The sequence below is a fragment of the Petromyzon marinus genome, chromosome 53, assembly GCF_048934315.1.
Source record: "Petromyzon marinus isolate PM22_M1 ecotype Great Lakes invasive population chromosome 53, UKy_Petmar_22M1.pri1.0, whole genome shotgun sequence".
Taxonomy (NCBI): domain Eukaryota; kingdom Metazoa; phylum Chordata; class Hyperoartia; order Petromyzontiformes; family Petromyzontidae; genus Petromyzon; species Petromyzon marinus.
In genome coordinates, this window is record NC_133719.1 from 6801661 (window position 1) to 6815481 (window position 13821).

The 13821-nt window shown below is 46.2% G+C and overlaps 1 protein-coding gene across 11 annotated transcripts in view; it reads right to left on the reverse strand.

The window, feature by feature from the left end:
- LOC116953891 (ryanodine receptor 2-like) overlaps nt 1–13821 on the reverse strand; it is a 321447-nt gene that overhangs the window by 147476 nt on the left and 160150 nt on the right. For all 11 annotated transcript variants that reach the window (XM_076051967.1, XM_032974196.2, XM_032974194.2 and 8 more), the window contains 4 exons: nt 9839–9895; nt 9247–9381; nt 7643–7755; nt 2670–2766 (listed from right to left, as the gene is read on the reverse strand). In XM_076051967.1, coding sequence (XP_075908082.1) covers nt 2670–2766; nt 7643–7755; nt 9247–9381; nt 9839–9895 — 402 coding nt within the window. The remainder of the gene's footprint in view (nt 1–2669; nt 2767–7642; nt 7756–9246; nt 9382–9838; nt 9896–13821) is intronic.

Below are 13821 nucleotides of genomic sequence, written 5' to 3' on the forward strand. Positions count from 1 at the left end.
TGTCCACACAGGCACCAGTGGCAACAAACATTACTTTTGTATTTTCTCGCGACGTTTTGATATTTTTTTTAATGGATACAACTGACCATGCGCCGCCGCTCGGAAGCCAAAGTGTTTGCGCCGAATGAAATTGTGCCCATAACGGTAAAAAAAATGGCTTAATGGAACAAATATGTACTTCACCAAAGTGAGCTGCTTCAGCGCGTCGCCAAAATTCAGGTTGTAAAGATGTGGCCAAACATTCTATTTTCCTCCATTTATGCATGCGACACAAAGGCGCAGATTTAGGGTCTTTGGAATGATCTGCGGCCACGGCCGTGCGTAAAGGCTGGGTGCGTCAGCAGCGCAGGGACAGGCAGCGGTGCCGTGCGTCACATGAAAAGGAAGGGCGGTTATGACGCGTGTGCATTATCGACGGAGCGCAATACACGCGGGCGACAAGAGGAAGCAAGAGACGCGCTGATTCTTGCCACATGCAGGGGCAAGCATTGCCGCTCAATGTCTCCGGTCTTTCGTCCCGCATGATGATTGGGGGGTCCACTTTGTGCGCACGAGGTTTGCACGCTTTTTTGTTTTATTAAGTTAACTTATTTGGGCAATTAATGTGAACATCAACGTTGGAACGTTTTTCGATCTTAATTAGGGGGGAGAAATTAAACGGCGTTAAATTGGACACATGAAAGATAATAGCCTTTTTGTGGTTATTGCACGCCAAGTACACTTAGCTAGGGTGGAGCGTAACACTTTAAATTGCATTCAAGATTTCTGAAAATGATCGCAAGGAATTATATAACCTCGCCACAATACTCTCAAGATAAACACAATTGCGTCAGTGGCCGAATGAGAGCGTACAATAGCCGTGATGTAAAAATAAAATGTTTAAAAGGAACATTTTGAGTGAATAGAGCAAGTGTGCATGTGTGGCATTTAATTTTAATGCCACTGGAAATCAGCGGGTGAACAGAGAAGTGAAAACAAAGAGCGACGGATTTTTGGGTGGGTGGGGGGGGGGGGAAAGATGATGCTGGGAAAATAATTCTCATTCAAACGCAAATTTCTGAAGGCATTTACGCGATGGAAATACAGCAGTTGGGGAGGCGCGGATAAGTTAATGAGAAATGTTAATGCATGCAGAGCGACTGAACGCAGCAGTAGCAGCAGCGGAGTGTGTGAGCCAGGAAGCTCTTGGCCATGCTATTGGTTTTTATAGGAACGCTTGCAAACCCGCACACGGGGAGAAGGCGATGATTTTGCCGGCGCTTTGTCGCGCGAGTGGAGAAGGCGGAAGCAAAATGGCAAGACTTTAAATGACAATAAATGTGATAAAATTATCTCAGCGGGAGAGACGAAGAGAGAATTTTTTTTTTTTTCCCGAAAACGTTAAGATTTCATAACCCTCATCAGGGATCTCTGGTGCAACCTCTGAGATTTTGTTTTATGCTGTGGATGTGGTTGTGTTTCTAACATTGGTGTTATAATGATGAATATCATATTGTTTATTTGCATTGTGCTCTAGCCAATAACCATCTGGTAAACCGGTAGTATTTATTTAGCAAGCCTGACCGCTGATGAGACGCAGAAAGTCGAAACCGCTATTCAGAGTTTGCTTGCCTCAACAATTGCTGCTCGAAAATGTTGGTGGGGTTTTTGTGTGTGTGTGTGTGCGTGCGTGCAAAGTCATTAGTGACCAAGCTGAGACGGACCATCAACTCGGTACACTTGAGGACCTGGATTAATCTCGGGTGAGTGACTGGGGCCTGAACTGGGATCTCCGTTACGATGGCTCAGCACTTTGACGAAGGAATTAGCCCCAGGAGTCCAGACAGTCATCCTTCCCGCCACAAGCTTCCTTGGCAAGCGGCAGCGCCATGAATCGGTAAACTCTGCTCACCGAAAGCGATCGACAATTACGCAGCGACGGCCCCTAGCTTAGAAAGCGGTGACATTGCCGGGCGGCAGGGCATTATTTTGTCGCGTTGTCGCATAATTGTGCAGTTCGAGCCCCAGCGGCCCGTCCCCATGCACGTTAAAGATCCCGCGGCGTCCGAAAAAAGTCTCGGCCACGTGAGCTGCCCGTCAAAGGGTCCGAGTTTCGATCACCTCACGTTTGGTAAAACGAGAAAAAAACGCGTTGCAATATGTTGCTACTGAGCCGTCAAAACAATGTCCATCGTTGAAACAGCTCCTCAATGATAGCATTGCGCTATATTAACGGTGTGAATATGCAATGCACCACATTCGGGATATCGCTGTTGTGTTACTACCTAAATGGAGCCACGTCTGGTACACCGTGCAATAATACCGATCCAAGCGAGGGAATTTGGAAGACTTCTTTTCTTTTGGAGTTTTTGTTTTAACAACAATATAAATATTTCGAGGGAAGGAGAGTGTGCGTGGGGTTAGGGAAAGCAACCGATGCGGTAACGTTACGTGGGATTGCAAGTCAACAGTCAGTCCATGGGCAACAAAGGGGGAAAGCTTCAATCCTGGACTTTAACAAAGTGAGGGTCAGTTAGTAGTGGTGCGCATTACCGGGGGCAATGCATTCCAGACAGCGGGAACAGCAGAGGAGAAGGAGCAACCTCCCGTGGAGCGGAGGTCGACCCACCGACCGGCCCTGACGTTTGACTGGCGTGTGCAGTGCAATGGCGCCCCTATCTGGTACTTACGGCTATGTCATCAATTAGCTTATCCTCATAGGCATTCTCCTCTGTCTCTATCCAGTGTTTCTTATACGCATCGAGGAAGAGATTAATGGCGCGGTGCCTGGGAGAGAGAGAGAGGAGGGGGGGGCGTACAGCGAAAGAACAAAAAAGGCAGGATGGTGAAGAGGAAACGGTGAGAGAGAGAGAGACGAGAAGAGAGAGAGACGAGGAGAGGTCAGAGAAAGAGAGAGGTGAGGAAAGGTCAGATGAAAGAGAGAGCGAACATGGAGGGTTCCGCGAAACCCTGGCACGTCGATGTTGAATCGTCACGGCAGGTACAACGGAGATGCCCCATCTCCACATTGACTGAGGCCGATTTGAGCCCTCCGCGCCGCTCCGCAGCTCAAATTTTACACGGCCACAGCGATGCGGATCACACCGAAAGCATTACACTGGGTGGCCAAATTTGTTTGAATGATTATTGACCACCGCCTAACGACAGGAGCGGTGGCTCATTGGTCAGCGTGCTGCGCTGTGAAGCCCGGCGACCTGAGTTCGATTCCCGGCCGACGTCATTGGCCGAGCGGGGCCTGGCCCTACGGCCATCGCTCCACCAACCCGCACCGACCAGCGCGGTGAAGTTATTTTCCAACGACCCCGATGACTGACATAGCGAGAGGCCTTCATCCAGCGGTGGATTGACGGTCTGCAACTAATCATCATTGTGACAATCACCGCGAATGGACAAGCGTCGTCATTTCCCAAATTGAGGTGCCGGTGACATTGTTCACGTCAGAAACGTCCCAGCTAGACGGCGTGAAATTTGTAATCAGAAAGAAAAGAAAATCGTTTCAGAAGGACGTCCGTCCATGAGCGCAGCCGTCGGTGACGAACGTCTTATCCCTGTCCTGCATCGGTCTCTTCGGCGCACGGCTGCGCTCTCCACGGACGCGGTCGGATTGAGATCTGCGCCGCGTCAGTGCCGTTATCTTCAAACCATAGAGACCCTCCGTAATCAGCCCTCTAATTAAAAAAAATGACCCTCTCAATCACAGATGCTGCCTTCCCAATTCTAGATGCAGCTGAGGCTCGTGACGTCAAGTGTTGCTCTTGTTGTTTAGAAACGCAATTGGTTACTGCGGTTGCTAGGCAGTAGAGGGAGCAGCTCGCAATCGGAAGGTTGCGAGTTTAAATCCTCGTTGGGCATTGAACTCAACCATCATCCCTCCAGGGGTCATTATAATAGGTACCACTTTGTGGAGAATTCAACAGTGGTTGTCCAATGGAGAGTGGAATTTTATCCACGGGCTCAGGGCTGTGTATAGGCAATGAGCAGCACCTCAATGCTCATTTGAACAGAACACAACTATAGGAAGGCAAGAGGTTCCTAATTGCTTGGCCACCCAGTGTACTTTTGCCCCTGCAATTCAACATTAAGTCAACGCGTGATTTCAAAATGTGCCGCGGGAAGAGAGGAAGGCAAAAAGCAGAGGGTGCGCGCTAATTGTCCACCCGCGCTCCCTTTTTATTCCGTCCCGTCCGTCCAGAGAAAATCACTCCAGGTTTGGTTTCTCCTCGACAGTTGATCGGCAGCAGTCAAAGAAGAAGAGTAAACAGCTGAGAGGCTCATTTTGTCCGATTGGTCAGTTCGATGCGATGATTAAAACCCGGTCCGAGCACCGCCATCGTGTTAATAATTTCTGTGCCGGGGGAATCCTCGCGGGGGGTGGCAGGCAATTTGCCGCGGCGAGTCTTTTCATTCACTAGGTTCATATGCCCTGTCCGTGACACGCACGCGCGCTCGCAAAATGATACGGAGCCTGCGACCGTATAATTCCACTGCAAGCCGCGTTCGTGCAAGCTTAGCGCTTTTCGGGGGGGGCGACGGCTCCGGGAAGCGTTAGCGGCGTGCTTCACAGCGCTAAGATTACACTCAAACGGCCGGGCATATAAACGTAACAAATGCGTGTCCACGGTGGCACCGTAGGGTCCTCTAAACGTCTCCCTCAATCACAGAGGTCCAGCAATGAGCATAGCCTCCACCAACTGAAATGATCAGTTCGGCCCAAATGTATTCAAACACAGTATCCATCGCAAGGGGCAGCCCTAATGATGTTTACTAAATTTCGAACTTACATTTTTTTTGGAGTGAACGGTATGCGAGGGGCACACTAGATTTTGCTCATTGTACACCTTGTGCCACACAGGGACAGCTTCCACTGGGGGGGGTCCCCCGCAGCAAGATTGCAGTAGGCAATGGAACTGCTCAGATTACACTTTGACGTAAGGCGCTTTAAGTTGCCGAGGCGTTTAAGCAAGTGCCCTTTAAATGCAAATCCTCAGGCCCCTAAATATACTTTGTTCGATTTAACGTCAAATGCACAATGAGTATGGTAATCAAGTTGTCAGCAGTGGCATTCCGTAAATCCAAAGACCACAGTTCCAGAATTACGTGACAATGATTGCCATGATCGCCATTAAGATTACTAACGTTGAGTTTGGAATTTATTTTGGGTGGCATTTTTTTTTTTACAATGGACATGAGCTTTGCACCATACTCGCTTGATCAGAGAGACACCGTCTATGCCCCTTGCGTTGAGTCTGTACACGCGTATGAAATAACGCAACAACAAATGTCCTACCGAATGACCCGTGACATCCCTAACAATTAATTGCTGGTTTAATCTCTACGTTGATAACCCAGCACACGGCTGTTCTTACGCCGAGGAAATGTCACGAATATACGTAGCAGTAACTGCCTAAACTAAACTGAAAACTTTTGATTTAAAGCTTTCGTGACTCCAGGGATTCATATTCTTGGTTCTTTCGGTAAAGTCAAGTGGAAGAAAAACAATAAAATAATAAAAATATAAAACAATAAAATTCTCACGAACTTTCGACTGCAACACAAGCAATCATCATCAGGTGTGAAAACCACACACCTGATGATGATTGCTTGTGCTGCAGTCGAAACGTCGTGAGAATTTTATTGTTTAATATTTTTATTATTTGATTGTTTCCCTTCTACGTGATTTTACCGAAAGAACCAAGAATATAAACTGAAAACGTTAACTATCAACAATTTTTTTGTTTTACCAGGTAAGGCCCAATGAGCTATATAGCGCTTTTTCAGAAACGGTCTGGCCACAAATGATTGCTCAACTAAGTGGCTTATCACGTGGAAAACCCCCAAAGAACCTTGAGAAAAATCCACGCGACCACGGGGAGAACAGGCAAAACTCCAAATATACAGCAGGCGTCAAGGGTCTGGATCGGACACGCGTACCTCCTGTACACCAGGCGAGGTAATTAACATCTCACCACCGCAGCGCCTGCCTGCCTGCTGCCTTTCACTCTACCCCACCTCCATGGACCATGGGCATGCTACCCAATCGGACAGAAAATGAGCGCGGATGAATTGAACAAGCCCCAAAGAATGATTTGAAGAAGACAAAATTGATTTGTTTTCTGCATCCATGGCATTGGTGCCACGGACCCAAGCGAAGTTATTACCATCAGCCTCTTCACAAGAACCTCAAAGTCTGTCGCATCAAACGCCTTTGTAAGCCACACATGATGATAGGCTTTCAAGTAAAAATTGGTAACTTTGTGGCTAGGGAGGGGGGAAGGGGGGGGAGGAGGAAGGAGACAATTGCATTAAACTCAAACACAGTGCACGGGTATTTATGTTTAAAAATAAATAACATGGCATTCAACAATAACAACAACAAAAGCAATTTCACTTCCCACAGTATTCATATAAATGACTTGCGAGAATTCAATGTTTTAATTTAGGCACTACAGTGCGCAAAGGAAGTCGTGGGTTCGATCCCGACCCTGGCGCCTGCATATTTAGGGTTTGGATGCCTTCCCCGTGGTCGCGTGGATTTTTCTCCGGGTCCTCCGGTTTTTCACCCTACATTTAGAATCAACATACGTTCAGAGTGTATAGCTGCTATAAATTCTCACGTGACAGGCCTCTTCGTTAAGCTATATGTGGCCAGGTCGCTTCTGAAAAAGAAAGCTACATAGCTCAGTGGGCCTTACCTGGTAAAAAAAAAATACAATAAATAGTTTAAATAGTAAAGTGCATGTAATAATGTACAGCCCTCTGTCAATCCACGGCTGGTTGTGGGCCTGTCCTAGGCCTCGAATTGGTTGACTAGGCATTCAAATGAGCCAATTCAGTGCAAAGGAGGGAGTTGTGTGATTTGTGTGACGCGTTTGTTTGTATGCATGAATATTGCATGCAGATCAATGTTCTTTACGCGTGGCATGTACAGACGTTTTTTTTTATTTTAGTTGAGGACCATCAGGGTCCATGATGATACATACCAGGGATGTGTTTCGGATTTAAACAAGTTTGACATTTAAAAAAAAAATATTTCGGATATTCGAATCACGCGGTGTTATGCAGCGTTTGGGTGTTTTCAGGCTCACAAAGGACACGTCGCTCGATGTCACGTGACACCACTTTTTAAACAGGAATTTGGGAGCACATCACTGCAGCGTATCAACTTACAACAAATCACGTTCTTAAAGTATCCGTAAAAAAAAAATTCTAATCAGAAATTTCAGTCAAACTCTGGCAAGTCACTTTGTATCACAAATCTACAGAACATCACAGAATAGATTTAGAACGGTGTCATACTCTCTGCACAAATATTTTACTTTTTCCGTCATAAAACTTTACCTCGCCACGACATTGACAGGACCAATAAATCCAAACCCATTTCAGGACATTTGGATGGAAAGTCGAGATATAAAGAACGAAACGCAAAAGCTGCCAACGCCTATACAGCGGGAAGAAGCGCTGCGCGGAGTCTGATCAGAATCAGAATTTAGAACCTTCATTTTCGACTGGAGGAATCCGATGAGCTACAAAGCTCTTTCTCACAGATGCCCAGTATGGGACCGCGCACGCACGTTAAGGGGGGGGGGGGGGGGGGGTGAGGGAGTGGGGGGGGGGGGCACTGCGGAGCTGGAGTTGGACCAACCTCGGCAAGTTGTAGAGAGGCGCCATGCGGAAGCAGGCGACCACAGCCCTCTTGCGCTGCTTTGAGAGCAGCTTGTGCCACACCGCCTTCTTGGAGCGGTGCGGATGCTCCACCTGCGACGGTGCGTCGGCGTTAACGCGAAAGCGACGCCGGTGTGAACTGCGGCGTGCTTCAAAAAAATGTTAACGCTTACATGGGACTATCGTTTTTAATGGGAAAAATAGCGGATGGTACACTGTATCATGATAACAAATGAAATGTTAATAGCTTCAAGAAGTGCACTTGTTCGCCATCGTTGTCAACGCATTGCCTGGAATCTTCAACAGGTGGTCCCCAGAGCTCGGAGGCAGCACATTTCTAGTGGTGTTGTTGCAAATTCTCACAAAAGTGTAAAAAAAATTAAGCACCCTGTATATTGGTATGTATTAGGATGTGACCTAATGGACTAATTTCTCTCTTAAAATTTCTTTGGTGCATTAACTTTTTTCGTTGTTTGTGCTTTTTGTTTTGGTGCAATTTGTTTATTAATTTTAGATCTTTCTTGGTAGTAGGGGTTTTGATTTGTTGGTATGTATGTGTGCGTGTGTTGGGCTTCTTTCTCGCCGGACGTAGCCAACCGCATATATGGGATTTGGTCATTATATATAATTAATGAACAGCATTGTATGATGCTGTTGGAATGAATGCTGCTGTTTAAAATTAAACTATTATCATCACGCTCGTTTTGATCAGAAAGGCTTCTCTCAAGTGTTTTTCTACTCGAATTGTAAATGTTGTGGTTTTACTCTCCAACACACAACCGGTGTGCTGAACTAGTGACTAATTGGCACGTTTTGTTTACGTAACAAACCTTACCAATTGGCTGCGTCGGGTGGTGGTCGCGAGGTTAACGACACATGATGAGTAGAGGGTATCCTTGCCATTTGTGCAACCCCAATTGAGCGATTCGGGCAAGCCCACGAAGTTACAAACGGATCTTTATCCTCCATTAGGTTTCACGTTTTAGATAATATTTTTGTTTTTACAATATGGAACTCAAGACCACAGGATAGTCTCATCTGCGAGAGTCACCTTGGTCACGAAGATGGAAAAATGCAATAAACCTAATAATGTAAAGTATATAGAGGACAGAGCAAAACCACCAATTATAAATCTGAGTAATAACAACCACGTTACAGGATAAATAAAACGATTACGTAAGAAAATAAATCAATGTTCAAGAAAATACATCTCCTGCAACATCAGCTTGCTCATACATAATTAATTAAGTGACAGACGCATTCAACGGATTCACGATGATCACAGCACCAACGTGTAAACCAGTGTTCTTCACTAATTTTCAGAGGAGGGACACTTTTGCCGATGCTACATCGGTGTGAGGTCCGCCACACATCTGAAACCGCTGCAGGGTTTGACAGCACGATGATGGGGGGGGGGGGGGTTCACACATTTGTGTATTGTCAGGGGCCACACGTCAGCGGGGGAGGGGGGCCGCACTAAAGGCCACCACCAGGGGCCGCCAGTGGCCTGTGGGGCCTTGCAATGAAGGACACCGCAGTAGAAAGAGGAGGAGGGGGACAATATGGCAAGTCCAGGAGCCTCACCATCTCCAGATGGTACAGCACAGCAGCAATCTCGGCCACACGGTCGACCGTCTTGTCCGGGTCAGAGCAATCCTCGGCCTTCCCCGGCAGGTCCTTGTAGAGCGAGATTTGCCAGCGGATCGCGGGATCGTCCATCTGCCACGGCGCGCAAACAAAAGCAGCAGTGGCCATCATTCAGTGCAATTGTGTCACGAGAAAACCTTTGACACGGCTACCTCTGAGATTGCTTGAGTTTATCTCTGGTACGATACACACAGTAGTTGGCAGCGCTTTCGCACCTGCTCTGCCACATGAGAGCGAGGTTCGTCGCATGACAGTCAAAGTTATATTTCTATTCTCACAGCCGGAATGTATCCAAATTACGATCAAACCTATTGATGACTTTACGATTGTGAATTTTTATTGCAGTTCATCGATGCATAAGAAAATATACTGCGCTACTGACCGATATTTGGATTAGTCACCCACTATAGGAGTTAGTCAATATCGCGAACTCAATCTCGGCAGTGCTGCCTTCACTACACTGACACAGCCATAATGAACTCACTGAGCCACCTGGCCCATCTTGATGAACACGACCCAGATTCCTCACCTTGCTTTGGGAGTGCAGGTTGTTGCGGATGTAGTCGCGGACTTCATCGTCCATCAGCTGTTCACGCAAACACACGAGCGAGCACGGCTCAACATCACGCCGGGCGACTTCGTTCCGGACGATCGAATAACAATCGCAAATCGCCGAAACCGTTCAGTGTTCATGGTGGGAACCACCTGACAGCTTCTGCACGAAAAGGGGTGGGGGCAAAAATCACGGCCGTACGAATCGGGCTGCCACCTTTTCCACGGTAGTCCCAAACCTGTCCGTATTTCACAATCGGCCCTTGGTCGATCGTCAACACATTGTTGGTGCCGGTTAATCGGCGCAAATAAGATTCCTGCCGCGCGAACGTACCGTAGTCAATTCCTGGGTTGAGTAAACAACAGATAGGCGGCGATGAAATCCACAGAGCGGGTTGCGTATTTCCAAGATGGCGGCAAACAGCGTGTCGTCGGCTTTGTGTAATCGCATTTCTTTTGAAGGAAAATGTTTCAACATGATTCGACATTTACAAAATCTCTGGACTGACACTGGTAGTGAGACGAGGCCCGAAAGGAGGCTGTCTCTGGTGTAGGCCGATCGGTCCCAAAGACAATGGCATATATTATCAGGGCATGAACATCTTAACACCTCCTGTTTGATTGCCAGAAAGGGTAAAAACCGATTGTCATTTTTTTTTCATACTTCGCTACTGGCAAAAAAGGTCCCATTTTACTTACAGAATCATCGTGGGGTAACTGAAAACACAAGGATTTCAAAATTATGTGGGGCCGACGTTGGGTCCAACGTCAATCGGCGTTGGCCCGACATTTGCATTGTTTACTGGGGTTCTGCATCTCTGAGTACGAATAATGATAAGGTAAGCTCATTCGCTTCACTTTAAAGAGCGTGGCTTAGCCTTGAACTGCCCTTGTATTTTCATCAGCGCGCACACCTCATTATTCCTCCCCGAGCAAAATTACCAACGCTAAATTGGGCTAAAGACAATGCATTATACGCCGTGTTTCCAACATGCTGCTTTTTTCGTATCATTATTAGCACACATTTTGTAATGACCGCTATCCTTAATTTAGCCAAATGACAGCCCGGCAAGATTTATTATCCCATTTGCAAGAATGATTTGGACATCTGCATTAAATTAGGGATATATTTTTTTTGTTTCAGTGAAATGGACTGCTATGCCGTCGGACACATCTCACTTTTGCGGAAGGAGCTGCGTGGTGTTTAACGTCCACCTGGCAGCAGAGAGTTTGCGAACCGTCAGCTACGCTGGCTTAACATTCGCGAATGTTTTTGAATTCGAGCGCATTTGCTTTAATGTCTTCCAGCGTTGCCCTAACCTCAGCGCCGTATTATCCGAAAGGCACAGTGGGAACTGTGCCGAGGGCCTGCGAAAACTAAAGGACCTAAGAAAATAAAAATTGAGCTCGTTTTTTTTTGTTTGCATGATAAAGATTGTAACCAACCAAGATATCTTCTTGAATAAAAAATAAATATTTATATATAGCACGGATAGGCACGGTGTATATACAAAGAGACAGAGTCACGTCAATGTCAATCTTTTTTTTGTTCACAAGGTGAAAATAGAAAATAAGACCGGAAATGAAGTTCAAGTGGTGTTTTTCACACAATTAAGAGAGCGACAGCAGCGGTAGTGACATGGCGCGGCAACAGTAGCAACTTGTAGAGAGTTATCAGTGAAGGCCTATGAAACAGAAGTGCCTCAGGCCTACAGGAACCTTAATCCGGCCCTGCTTAACCCAAGTTGCTTACATTGTCATATTCTTTTGGAAGATTCATCCCATTGCCTCTACTCTCCTTATCTAATAATTCATTTTACTCGAAATCATTAATTAAATATATATTCTGCCACTCAAAATTAAAGTTTGTATGTAGTCTCACGCCTTTCTGGTGTTATTCACTTGCCTGTTAAATTGACGCCACTGTGAGTTTGAAGGCAATCCCACAATAGGTAGTTTGCTTAACAGATATGAAAATGCATCACAGCCAACGTACAGAGGCAAAATGGGACCTTTTCTGCCAGTATCAAAGTTTGAAAAAATAATAATCGGTTTTACCCTTTCTGGCAATAAGACAGGAGGTGTTAAGACGTTAATGCAGGCAAGGAATCATGCCTGCATTAACCACACGTATTTGTGGCGAACATGCAAATTTAAAACACATGCTCTGGTAGAGTCACGTAGAATGGAAACAAAATAATAAAAATAAAACGTAATGCAATAAAATTCTCACGACGTTTCGGCCACAACGCAAGCAGCCTTCTTCAGGTTGAAGGAACAGAACCGTCAGGACGACAGCGCTTCAATGAAGGCTGCTAAGCTTCAGCAGCGTCTTTTCAGCTAGGTGCTGAAGCTTAGCAGAGTTCATTGAAGCGCTGCCGTCCCGACGGTTCTGTTCCTTCACCTGAAGAAGGCTACTTGTGTTGTGGCCGAAACGTCGTGATAATTTTATTTTATTATGTTTTATATTTATTAGATGAATCCCTGCACTCACGAAAGCTTTAAATCGAAAAAAAAATGCTATGGTAGTAGATGCATTGTCCTTGAAATTGTCGACCAATCAGTTTCAAAGACAACGCATACATTATCAGAGCGTGTTTTGTACGCGTGGTTAATGCAGACACGCTTCCTTGCAAAAGGTTTCTATTTCGTATTTGAACGTCTTAACACCTCCTGTTTTCTTTCCAGAAAGGGTAAAATCTGTTCTTATGTTTTCGTACATAGAGGCATCGCTATATAGACGCAGAGTGAAAGACGAGCAGGAAATCCTGAGTAGGTGAGTAAGTGAATGAGTGTGTAGGTGAGTAGGTGAATTAGTGGCTAGGTGAGTAGGTAGGTGAGTAAGTGAATGAGTGGGTAGGTGAGTAGGTAGGTGAGTAAGTGAATGAGTGGGTAGGTGAGTAGGTAAGTGAGTAAGTGAATGAGTGGGTAGGTGAGTAGGTAGGTGAGTAAGTGAATGAGTGGGTAGGTGAGTAGGTGAATGAGTGGGTAGGTGAGTAGGTAGGTGAGTAGGTGAATGAGTGGATAGGTGAGTAGGTAGGTGAGTAGGTGAATGAGTGGGTAGGTGAGTGGGTAGGTGAGTAGGTAGGTGAGTATGTAGGTGACTGTGTGGGTAGATGAGTCAGTGAGTGAGTAGGTAAGTGAGTAGGTGAGTGGATAGGTGATTAGGTGGGTGTGAGTAAGTGAATTAGTGGGTAGGTGAATAGGTAGGTGAGTAGGTGAATGAGTTGGTAGGTGAGTAGGTAGGTGAGTAGGTGAATGAGTGGGTAGGTGAGTAGGTGAATGAGTGGGTAGGTGAGTAGGTGAATGAGTGGGTAGGTGAGTAGGTGAATGAGTGGGTAGGTGAGTGGGTAGGTGAGTAGGTAGGTGAGTACGTAGGTGACTGTGTGGGTAGGTGAATCAGTGAGTGAGTAGGTAAGTGAGTAGGTGAGTGGGTAGGTGATTAGGTGAGTGTGAGTAAGTGAATGAGTGGGTAGGTGAGTGGGTAGGTGAGTAGGTAGGTGAGTATGTAGGTGACTGTGTGGGTAGGTGAGTCAGTGAGTGAGTAGGTAAGTGAGTAGGTGAGTGGGTAGGTGATTAGGTGAGTGTGAGTAAGCGAATTAGTGGGTAGGTGAATAGGTAAGTAGGTGAGCTGTGAGTAGGTAAGTGAGTGGGTGAGTAGTAGGGTGCCAATCAGTACACATGGTATAGCGGCATAGAAACATGGAAGAGGAACAGGAGGCGTCCGTGAGCCCCTCGTGACCATGCATATATTATCAGAGCATGTTTTGTATGCGTGGTTAATGCAGACACACTTCCTTGCAAAAGGTTTCTATTTCGTGTTTGAACGTCTTAACACCTCCTGTTTTCTTTCCAGAAAGGGTAAAATCTGTTCTTATGTTTTCGTACATAGAGGCATCGCTATATAGACGCAGAGTGAAAGACGAGCAGGAAATCCTGAGTAGGTGAGTAGGTGAATGA